Source organism: Doryrhamphus excisus, linkage group LG11 (assembly GCF_037039965.1).
Source record: "Doryrhamphus excisus strain RoL-2023G ecotype Guam linkage group LG11, RoL_Dexc_Guam_v1.1, whole genome shotgun sequence".
NCBI classification, from domain to species: domain Eukaryota; kingdom Metazoa; phylum Chordata; class Actinopteri; order Syngnathiformes; family Syngnathidae; genus Doryrhamphus; species Doryrhamphus excisus.
The window spans coordinates 2,522,851-2,534,641 of NC_136367.1; the positions used below are offsets into that span (position 1 = coordinate 2,522,851).

An 11,791-nucleotide genomic window follows, 5' to 3' on the forward strand; every position below is an offset into this window, starting at 1 on the left:
TTGGGACCGTAATATGCTGGGAATCGCCATGCATGGAGTATGGTTTTTACGTGGTGTGCATAAATCCAGCATGCTATTTCAGCTTTGTGTTATTCAGTAAGGTGTTCATGTTTTGTACCAGTCATTAAATTAGTATGTTTCACAGCTACATTGTACATGCTACATACATATGTACAGTAGACGACATCCTCGAGTAATAGAGACTCCTATAAAAATACCTGCATTGTTGATTTCAGATCAGCATTTGCAATAAAAGTGGTGATTACATTAGATTCAGCGCCAGAAGGCTTCACACACACTTGTTGGAGTTATACAAAGTATAAAATGTATAAGTACTATTCACTAGTCAATGATACTTTAAGGTGATAAAGTTTTATTATGGTGCATTCAAGGCCCACCAAACAGAGTGTGAAATCGCAAACATTATTAGTGACGCATAAACATGTAAAAATTGTGCTTATTGTGTATTTATCAATTATTAACAACTTAGTTTGAATAAGATGGATAAAAAAATTTGATGATTTTTGTTGATAATTTAAAAAAAGTAACAATTTTTAAATGTACAAAAAATAAAAAGATAAAAAAAAGTTTTTTGTTGGGAAAAAAATTACTTTATTTATCAAAAATTTGCTGATTTTGTTGATAATTTTAAAAAATTAGCAATTTTTAAATGTACAAAAATACTATTCACTAGTCAATGATACTTTAAGATGATAAAGTGTTATTATGGTGCATTCAAGGCGCACCAAACAGAGTGTGAAATCGCAAACATTATTAGTGACGCATAAAGACATAAACATGGAAAGATTGTGCTTATTGTGTATTTATCAATTATTACCAAATTAGGGTGAATAAGATGGATAAAAAAAAATTGCAGATTTTTGTTGATAATTTAAAAAAATGAACAATTTTTAAATGTACAAAAAATAAAAAGATTTAAAAAAATCTTTTTTGTTGGGAAAAAAATATATTTTATTCGTCAAAAATTAGCTGATTTTGTTGATAATTTAAAAAAATGAACAATTTTTAAATGTACAAAAATACTATTCACTAGTCAACGATACTTCAAGTGTTATTATGGTGCATTATGGTGCATTCAAGGCCCACCAAACAGAGTGTAAAATCGCAACATTATGACGCATAAACACGTAAAAATTGTGCTTATTGTGTATTTATTAATTATTACCAACTTAGGGTGAATAAGATGGATAAGAATTAGCTGATTTTTGTTGATAATTTAAAAAAATGAACAATTTTTAAATGTACAAAAAATAAAAAGATTTTAAAAAATCTTTTTTGTTGGGAAAAAAATTATTTAATTCGTCAAAAATTAGCTGATTTTGTTGATAATTTAAAAAAATGAACAATTTTTAAATGTACAAAAATACTATTCACTAGTCAACGATACTTTAAGTGTTATTATGGTGCATTCAAGGCCCACCAAACAGAGTGTAAAATCGCAACATTATGACGCATAAACACGTAAAAATTGTGCTTATTGTGTATTTATTAATTATTACCAACTTAGGGTGAATAAAAATTAGCAGATTTTTAACAATTTTTAAATGTACAAAAAATAAAAACTTTAAAATTAACCATTTTTAAATGTACAAAAAATAAAACCATAAAAAAATAAATGTTTTTTTGTTGAATTTTTTTTTATTTTATTCTTCAATAAAGAAGAAAAAAAATGAAACTGAATAAAAAAAATAATTTAGTGAAAAACGAATTTACTGTACTTAGCAGATACCTTCAGGGTACCTTCTAATATCTGCTTTGATGCCTCTCATCAGGTGGACTCCATGGATAATTTCACCCTCTCCAACACCCCATCCCGGGAAGACGACCCCAAATCTCACCTCAAGACGCGTTCGCGTTCCCCCTCCACGGTTAGCGACATGGAGCCCATCGAGGTGAGAGGAGGAAAACAATCACATCCTCATGCTTAAATTAAGAGAAGCCATTTTGGGGGAGCGTCTCTTCCCATGCCGGCATGACATGTCTGGAATGTTGTCTAAGTGGCTCGGCGTGCCTCCCGTACCAAACCGGTGTGAGAAAGCGCTCGACTCCACAATGCTAGTCTATGTTAGCTTATGTGGGATTGTGGGTAATTCCATTTGCAAACATGATTGAAATATTTGCCTTGTGTGTGTCATTCTGCAGTTGATAGATCATTCTCCTCGTGCGGTCCAGACGCCCACCATGCGCTCCGGAGGGTACGGCAGCATCGGTCGCTCCTCCCCCAAGGTTAGCCTCCGCTCGGTTTCTCCTCGCGATCGAGCTTTGCCTTTTCAAACGAACCCTTTCTTGCTTGTCTTTGGTAGCCCAAAGCACATCAGTTTGTCGTGAAGTCATTCGGCACGCCCACCAAGTGTAACCAGTGCACCTCCCTCATGGTCGGACTCATACGCCAAGGCTGCACCTGCGAAGGTAAAAGTGGAGCATTTTAGTTTCCATGACATTTTTTTCACCTGCATCCTGTTGTGTTGTGGTCCATCCAGTGTGCAACTTCTCCTGCCATGTGACCTGTGCGGACAAGGCTCCGGCCGTGTGTCCTGTTCCGCAGGATCAGACCAAAGGACCGCTGGGTATCGACACTCAGAGAGGCATCGGTACGGCGTATGAAGGGCACGTCAGGGTGAGTGAGACCGATACTGTTAATTTTTTTTTTTATTATTGTTTTGGTGATAACGCTTTCTTCTCTCTGTCTGTGGATCAAAGGTGCCCAAACCAACGGGGGTGAAGAAGGGCTGGCAGAGGGCAATGGCGGTGGTCTGCGACTTCAAACTGTTCCTGTACGAGCTGGGTGAAGGAAAGACGACACAGCCGAGTGTCGTTGTCAGCCAAGTCATAGATATGAGGTAAGGCGCTGCCATAAGTATATGTATAAGGATACACCCATATTGGCGTTCTTTACTTGAATCGGTATCGCCCGATACGCGCGTGGGTTTTTTTCCGACGCATGATTTTTACAGACAGGCATCCGCCGGGCAGCTTTGTGTTGCCTGGATGACCCTGAAACACACGCAGTCGCGGTGCCCCTCCCACACTGCGACAGTGGTGAATCACAAGGGTACTATTAGGGTATAATTAAATTAACAAATATATAATATATATATATAATAATTATATAATTACGGCGTTTTGTCTTAAATGAATAGATGAGGAAGAATGCCAAGTAACCGTTCAGGACAAATGGGTATCCAGTAGGGATCGACCGATAGATTAGATTAAATTACATTACATTAAATTACATTAAATTACATTAAATTAAATTAAATGTACTGTAATTTAATTTAAATTAAATTAAATTTACTGTAATGTAATTTAATGTAATTTAATTTAATGTAATTTAATTTAATGTAATTTAATTTAATGTAATGTAATTTAATTTAATTCAATTTAATTTAATTTAATGTAATTTAATGTAATTTAATGTAATTTAATGTAATTTAATTTAATCTAATCTAATTTAATTTAATTTAATGTAATTTAATGTAATTTAATTTAATTTAATCTATCGGTCGATCCCTACTGGATACCCATTTGTCCTGAACGGTTACTTGGCATTCTTCCTCATCTATTCATTTAAGACAAAACGCCGTAATTATATAATTATTATATATATATATTATATATTTGTTACCATTGTCATTTTTTCATGTAAATTGAGGCAGCAAAAGCAGTATCGGCCATTTCATATTATCGGCAAACAGTATTTGTATATGGGAAAAAAAACGGCATCGGCCCATAAAAAACCATATCGGTCGATCCCTACATAACAGCGTCCACTAATATTATATACACTAAATGACATTATGGCGTCCATATTCTTACCTTTTATATTTCTTTGCTTCATCCAGGGACGAAGAGTTTTCCGTCAGCTCCGTTCTGGCATCGGACGTCATCCACGCCAGCCGCAAAGACATCCCCAGCATATTCAGAGTGAGTCATTATTTTGTAAAACAGGAAGTAGGAAGTACTCCAAATTGTCCATAGGTATGAATGTGAGTGTGAATGGTTGTTTGTCTATATGTGCCCTGTGATTGGCTGGCCACCAGTCCAGGGTGTACCCCGCCTCTCGCCCGAAGACAGCTGGGATAGGCTCCAGCAACCCCCGCGACCCTTGTGAGGATAAGCGGGAGAAAATGAATGAATGAATGAATGAATTTTAGAGCCCTCTAGACATGAAGTAACACCCCTATAGTGAACTTTATACTCATATTACCCAATATAGTACACATAATAAGATGATGTTTTTACGCTGCATGGCGGGCCAGTGGTTAGCGTGAGGGCCTCACAGCTAGGAGACCCGAGTTCAATTCCACTCTCAGCCATCTCTGTGTGGAGTTTGCATGTTCTCCCCGTGCATGCGTGGGTTTTCTCCGGGTACTATGGTTTCCTCCCACATTCCAAAAACATGCTAGGTTAATTAGCGACTCCAAATTGTCCATAGGTATGAATGTGAGTGTGAATGGTTGTTTGTCTATATGTGCCCTGTGATTGGCTGGCCACCAGTCCAGGGTGTACCCCGCCTCTTGCCCGAAGTCAGCTGGTAGAAAGCGGTAGAAAATGAATGAATGTTTCCTATAATAGATGACTATTAAGGTGACTATAGGGGTGTTATTTCATGTCTAGAGGGCTCTAATAGTGTTAAAAGCCATATTTAGAAGGAAATGAAGAAAATGAATGAAACGGTAATAAATAAAACAAAACATGCACTACACATCATGTCTTGTCAAAGCGTCATCCTGCTGGAACATCATGCTTACGATGGGGATAGTTTGACCCTGGAACAGATTCTGGCGACTCCAAATTGTCCATAGGTATGAATGTGAGTGTGAATGGTTGTTTGTCTATATGTGCCCTGTGATTGGCTGGCCACCAGTCCAGGGTGTACCCCGCCTCTCGCCCAAAGATAGCTGGGATAGGCTCCAGCACCCACCTAGCGACCCTCGTGAGGAAAAAGTGGTAGAAAATGAAGAACGATGACATGTTCTAGAACTTCACATGTACCTGGAATGCATCTTCTCCAAGACATTAAACGCCCCCGTCGTCCCCACAGGTGACGGCGTCCCAGCTCTCGCCGTCGAGCAGCCACAAGCCCTCCATCTTGATTCTGGCCGAGAGCGACCAGGAGAGGAACAAGTGGGTGGGTCTCCTCAATGAGCTCCACCGCATCCTCAAGAAGAACAAGCTGAAGGAGCGCTTCGTGTACGTTCCCAAGGAGGCGTACGACAGCACGCTGCCGCTCATCAAGACCACCCAGTCTGCGGCTATCATAGGTGAGAAGATGGCCACGCCCATTATCGTGTCTTATCATGTGACCGTGTCATCTTCTGCTTTGCCCTCAGATCATGAACGTGTCGCCCTCGGCAACGAGGAGGGCCTTTTCGTCATCCATGTCACCAAAGACGGTACGATACTTTTAATGAAGGAGACCTGGGGGTGTCATGTCAATCACATGTCAATCACACGTCAATCACATGTCAATCACACGTCCTCAGAAATCATTCGAGTGGGCGACAACAAGAAGGTGCACCACATCGACCTGATCCCCCAGGAGCAGCTGCTGGCTGTCATTTCCGGCAGGAACCGCCACGTGCGCCTCTTCCCGTCGCAGGCCCTCGATGGCCGCGAGATCGAGTCCTACAAACTGGGCGAGACCAAAGGCTGCCAGACCATCGTCTCCGGACCCGTGCGAAACGGATCTCTGACGTGTCTCTGCGTCGCCATGAAGAGGCAGATCATTTGTTACGAGGTTGGATCTACGCTCGCGTACGAAGTCGCCCGCTGAGATCATTCCTTAAACATTCCGAAACGTCCGTTTTAGGTCAACAAAAGCAAAGTCCGTCACCGTCGGCTTCGGGAGCTGCAGGCTCCCGGGATTGTCCAATGGATGGGTCTTCTCAACGAGCGTCTCTACGTGGGATACCAGTCCGGCTTCGCCCGCTACAGGTACTTCCCTCCGCCAATACGTATTTTTCGTATTTTGACCTAGATCCACCACTCAAACCCCCTTCCTGTGACCCGTCTCCGCAGCGTGCACGGCGACGTCTCTCCGGTCATCCTCCTCCACCCCGAGGATCACACGCTGGCGTTTATCCCTCAGCAGAACCTGGACGCCCTCTGCGCCGTGGAGATCTCCAGCAAGGAGTTGCTGCTGTGCTTCAGCGCCATCGGAGTCTACGTGGACTCTCAGGGTCGGAGGTCGCGACAGCAGGAGCTCATGTGGCCCGCTGTACCCAATGCTGCCTGTAAGTGGCGCTGAAGTTCATTCATTCATTTTCTACCGCTTATCCTCACGAGGGTCGCTGGGGGGGGTGCTGGAGCCTATCCCAGCTGTCTTCAGGGCGAGAGGCAGGGGTACACCCTGGACTGGTGGCCAGCCAATCACAGGGCACATATAGACAAACAACCATTCACACTCACATTCATACCTATGGACAATTTGGAGCCGCCAGAATCTGTTCCAGGGTCAAACTATCCCCATCGTAAGCATGATGTTCCAGCAGGATGACGCTTTGACAAGACATGATGTGTAGTGCATGTTTTGTTTTATTTATTATTGTTTCATTCATTTTCTTCATTTCCTTCTAAATATGGCTTTTAACACTATTAGAGCCCTCTAGACATGAAATAACACCCCTATAGTCACCTTAATAGTCATCTATTATAGGAAACATTCATTCATTTTCTACCGCTTTCTGCCGTCGCTGGGGTGCTGGAGCCTATCCCAGCTGTCTTCAGGGCGAGAGGCGGGGTACACCCTGGACTGACTGGCCAGCCAATCACAGGGCACATATAGACAAACAACCATTCACACTCACATTCATACCTATGGACAATTTGGAGTTGCTAATTAACCTAGCATGTTTTTGGAATGTGGGAGGAAACCGGAGTACCGGAATACCCGGAGAACATGCAAACTCCACACAGAGATGGCCGAGGGTGCGGCGCTGAAGTTTGGCGTTACAAATGTTCAAGGGGAAGTCGGTGAGGGGCAGACAGGAAGTGACCAGTGTGCAAAATTACATATCACAACGTCTTTAAAAGCCTTTTTTTTGCCAGTTTTATGTTTGGATGATGGTATTTTTAATATAAGCTATACCCCACCTTGTCCCCCCGCCCGCCCCCCCATTTTAGGCTACAACGCTCCCTACCTGTCGGTGTACAGTGAGAACGCAGTGGATGTGTTTGATGTCAACACCATGGAGTGGATCCAGACCATCCCACTAAAGAAGGTGCTTTTATTTGCTATGTTATTCTGTCTCCCCCTTGTGGAGGAAATTAGAATGTCATCCCAGTATGTCTTATAATTAGAAGTTATTTCCTCATCAGTTGTTGCCCTTTTGTGTGACCGCAGGTGCGACCTTTGAATGTCGACGGCTCTCTGAACCTGCTGGGGCTGGAAACGGTGCGGCTCATCTATTTTAGGAACAAAACAGCCGGTAAGATTTCCTGTTTTTTTTTTTTTTTTAATCAAAAAAATATGTTCTCCATAACTTCACCTGCATTAGACTATAGCGCCTTCCTCCCGGCGCCACACACGTGGATCATGTTGTTCAGGCGCTTTGTAGTCGCTGATGTAAACACGCCCCGCGGCTTTGTTGTCGTCTTCCAGAGGGCGACGAGCTGGTCGTCCCGGAGACGTCAGACAACAGCAGGAAGCAGATGGTTCGCAGCATGAACAGTAAGAGACGCTTCTCCTTCAGGGTGCCAGAAGAAGAGCGACTTCAGCAGAGGAGGTAATTCAACCACCGGGGACCGTCTGACATCTGACATCATTTATTCATTGTCAATTAGTAGCTGTTCCTCGTGGAGGCTGCTAATATATGTGGTGATATAAATATGTATCAGAGTGTAAGCAATTCCATCATTCATTTATCAATGTGGTTGGAATCTGCAGTGTACTCAATGTACACCAGGTAGTATTCCCGAGTTAAAAAAACTGTATTATGTATATCCTTAGTTTAAAAAAAACTTTATTCTTGGAAATGTAAGTCTTTTTGTCATACATTTGTTTGTTTTTTTCTCATAAACTTGTAAATTTATGAGAAAAAAAATTCCATAAATTCATAAAAAAAAGTCTTACATTTACAAGAATAAAGTTCTAAATGTACGGGAATAAAGTCCAAAATTTAGAAGAAAAAAGTTAAAAATTTATGAGAAAAAAAGTTAATATGAATAAAAGTCTTAAATTAAAAGTATGACATTTAGAATAACTTTAATAAATAATAAATAACTAATACATTTATGAGAAAGTTACAAAGTTACCATTTTCTGACCAGGTAGTATTCCTTAGTTAAAAAAAACTGTATTATATCCTTAGTTTAAAAAAAAACTTTATTCTTGAAAATTTAAGTATTTTTTTGTCATAAATTTTTTGTTTTTTTCTCATAATCTTGTAAATTTATGAGAAAAAAGTTACAAGTTTATGAGGAAAAAAATTCCATAAATTCATGAAAAAAAGTCTTACATTTACAAGAATAAAGTTCTAAACGTATGGGAATAAAGTCCAAAATTTATGAGAAAAAAAGTTAATATGAATAAAAGTCTTAAATTAAAAGTATGACATTTAGAATAACTTTAATAAATAATAAATAACTAATAAATTTATGAGAAAAAAGTTACAAAGTTACCATTTTCTGACCAGGTAGTATTCCTTAGTTAAAAAAAACTGTATTATATGTATATATATATATATTATATGTATATCCTTAGTTAAAAAAAACTTTATTCTTGTTAATGCAAGATGTTTTTTTTCTTGGAAATTTAAGTCTTTTTTTTCTCAAACTTGTAAATTTATGAGAAAAGTTACAAGTTTGAGGAAAAAAATTCCATAAATTCATGAAAAAAGTCTTACATTCACAAGAATAAAGTTCTAAACGTACGAGAATAAAGTCCTAAATTTAGAATAAAAAAGTTAAAAATTTATGACACAAAAAAAGTGAATATGAATAAAAGTCTTAAATTAAAAGTACTACATTTAGAATAACTCGTAAATTTATGAGAAAAAAGTTACAGTTTTAACATGATTAGAGCTCTCTAGACATGACATAGCACCCCTATAGTCACCTTAACACTCGTACTAACTGATACAAGGCCATATGAGACATAATAGACTGAAATTGTTACTTTTTTTTACGTCCTGTTCTGTACAGCAACATTAGTGACACCCAGTGGCCAACATGCAGTACTACATGTACCATGTACATTGTGATTGGACACGTGATGTTTGTTATGACCACAGAGAGATGCTGCGAGATCCGGAGATGAGGAACAAGCTGATCTCCAACCCGACAAACTTCAACCACGTGGCTCACATGGGACCAGGGGACGGGATCCAGATCCTCAAAGACCTCCCAATGGTAAGTCCACCCAGAGAGTGTGTGTGTGTGTGTGTGTGTGTGTGTGTGCGCCCACCTCACGTCCTTGCGTGTGTGTGTGTGTGTGTGTTACCTCCAGAATGTACGCATCCAGGAGAGCCGTGCGGGCTTCAGCGGCTCCGTCAGCATCCCCTCCATCACCAAGAACCGGGCCGAGCCGGGTCGGTCCATGAGCGCCAGCAGCGGACTGGGCATACGTGAGTCACGCCCCGTCATCCCCCCACCCCCACCGCTGTTCCTCCTTCCACTTCCTGTCTGACCCTCTCCCCCCGTCGCAGGCCCGTCCTCCCAGAACGGCAGCGCGCTGCGCCGGGAGCTGTCGGGCGGGAGCTACGGATCCAAACGCCAGGCGATGACCTCGCCCTCCGAGAGCTCCCTGTCCTCAGGGGGGGGCATGGACTGCGGCGACGCCCCCCTCTCCCAGTTTGACAGAGAGGTCAGTACACGCTCTTCCTTTGTGTAGGTCTGTGTTGGGTCACGTGGTGCGCGTACGCTCATCCCTCCCTCAAATATATGAATATTACTTATTAAAGATGCATTGCAATCATATGTAGTATTCCACACTGCTCACTAGGGGGCAGTCATGACCATGGAGTATCAGGGCCACACAAATATACTCATCTGTTGAGAGAAAAAGTCAGAAACTTATCCTTGATTATTTTCATATGTACTCTTGAGACACAGTTATGATTTTCTCCTCTGAATTTATTCTTAATTAACACTTTTTTCCTTTCTCTGAAATGTATGAATTATACATTTAGGATTTTATTTTTGTTAATGCAAGACGTTTTTTTTTTCTTGTAAATTTAAGCCTTTTTTTCTCTCAAACTTTTTTCTCATAAGTTTATGAGTTATTGTTGAAAATGTAGTACTTTTAATTTAAGACTTTCATTCATATTAACTTTTTTTCTCCTAAATTTAGGACTTTATTCTTGTAAATGTAAGTATTTTTTCTCATAAATTTATGAGTTATTCTTGAAAATTTAGTACTTTTAATTTAAGACTTTTATTCATATTAACTTTTTTTGTCTCATAAATTGAATTTTTTTCTCCCAAATTTAGGACTTTATTTATTAAGTATTTTTTGTCATAAATTTATGAGTTACTCTTGAAAATTTAGTACTTTTAGTCATATTAACTTTTTTTGTCTTAAATTTGTAACTTTTTTTCTCCTAAATTTAGTTTTTTTTTAATTTTAAAGTTATTCTCATACGTTTAGGACTTTATTCTTGTAAATTTAAGATTTTTTTCTTGTGGATGTAAGACTTTTTTCATGAATTTATTTTTGATTATTATTTATTATTATTTTAAATTATTTTTTTCCTCAAACTTTAACTTTTTTCTCATAAATTTAGGAGTAATTCTTGTAAATGTAGTACTTTTTTTGTAAATTATCTTTTTTGCCTCATAAATTTTGTACATCTAGGACATTCTTATAAATTGAAGATTTTTTTCATAAATTTTGGGAATTTTTCCTCATAAATTTACCATTATTTTTTTGGAAAATTATTATTAAATGTACATCTTTATTATTGTAAATGTGGCCTTAATACTGTCCTATCAATGTCCACCACCATGTACTGCAGTAATATGTAGTACTAATACTAAAGTAGTAGTATGTAATAGTAAAGGATACGGGTGGTGGTTTGCTACAGTGATGTGTGGAACCGATGGAGCGATAAAGGAGTGATAAAGGAGCGATAAAGGAGTGATAAAGGAGGGATGAGCGTACGTGGAGTGTCGTCTATATGGTGTGTTGGTTCGTTCAGCCGTCACGCGCCTGGCGGGCGGGCGCTTCACCCCATCCCACTTTTCCCAAGCAGCTGATTAGTGGGCGCCAGTGACGTAGTACTATAGCAGCTTTTGTCGTGGTTTTCCCTGGGGTGGGGTGGGTGGGGGGGCTTTGCTGACTCGTGTGGCAGTTTCCACGGCAACGCCTTTCACCTGCGCTTCATGCGTCATTCCTCACGACCGTGCTTGGTCAACATCGCGTCTTTTGGTTATGGGCGACGTCTGACCCCATCCAAACCGAGACCGCCCCCCCCCCCCCCCTCGCAACTGCCACACCCCCACCCACTGCCATCCTCCTGCTGGACCCCCTACCCCCTCCACACATCCTCATAGCCATTAAGCGCCGGACACCCTCCACCCATTCCGCCTGCCCCCCCCCCCCCCATCCCCGTGCCCCCGGCATGCCGTCTGTGAGTCTGAACTCTCCTCTTCAGTGGCAGGCAGTGTCGCCATCGGAGAAGACCCCCGATCTGAAAAGGGCTTTAAGGACCCTGCTTAGTAAGATGAAGGTAATGCCATCACACACAAGCCGGACACCACCCGACCACACCCGCCCCCCTTCCCTCCCCCGTGTGTGTGTGTGTGTGTGTATCACATGCGCACATCATCAC

At 40.6% G+C, this 11,791-nt stretch overlaps 1 protein-coding gene across 4 annotated transcripts in view; it reads left to right on the top strand.

The window, feature by feature from the left end:
* The window catches only part of cdc42bpab (CDC42 binding protein kinase alpha (DMPK-like) b), a 73,132-nt gene that overhangs the window by 58,793 nt on the left and 2,548 nt on the right, over positions 1-11,791 (top strand). For 2 of the 4 annotated variants that reach the window (XM_058074555.2, XM_058074571.2), the window contains 18 exons: positions 1,794-1,913; positions 2,164-2,247; positions 2,325-2,430; positions 2,502-2,638; positions 2,722-2,861; positions 3,864-3,945; positions 5,066-5,285; positions 5,355-5,417; positions 5,508-5,761; positions 5,834-5,958; positions 6,043-6,257; positions 7,147-7,244; positions 7,367-7,451; positions 7,625-7,748; positions 9,254-9,371; positions 9,469-9,586; positions 9,668-9,825; positions 11,615-11,689. In XM_058074555.2, coding sequence (XP_057930538.2) covers positions 1,794-1,913; positions 2,164-2,247; positions 2,325-2,430; positions 2,502-2,638; positions 2,722-2,861; positions 3,864-3,945; positions 5,066-5,285; positions 5,355-5,417; positions 5,508-5,761; positions 5,834-5,958; positions 6,043-6,257; positions 7,147-7,244; positions 7,367-7,451; positions 7,625-7,748; positions 9,254-9,371; positions 9,469-9,586; positions 9,668-9,825; positions 11,615-11,689 — 2,322 coding nt within the window. The remainder of the gene's footprint in view (positions 1-1,793; positions 1,914-2,163; positions 2,248-2,324; positions 2,431-2,501; positions 2,639-2,721; positions 2,862-3,863; positions 3,946-5,065; positions 5,286-5,354; positions 5,418-5,507; positions 5,762-5,833; positions 5,959-6,042; positions 6,258-7,146; positions 7,245-7,366; positions 7,452-7,624; positions 7,749-9,253; positions 9,372-9,468; positions 9,587-9,667; positions 9,826-11,614; positions 11,690-11,791) is intronic. The other 2 variants (XM_058074590.2, XM_058074582.2) reach the window with 1 other exon arrangement.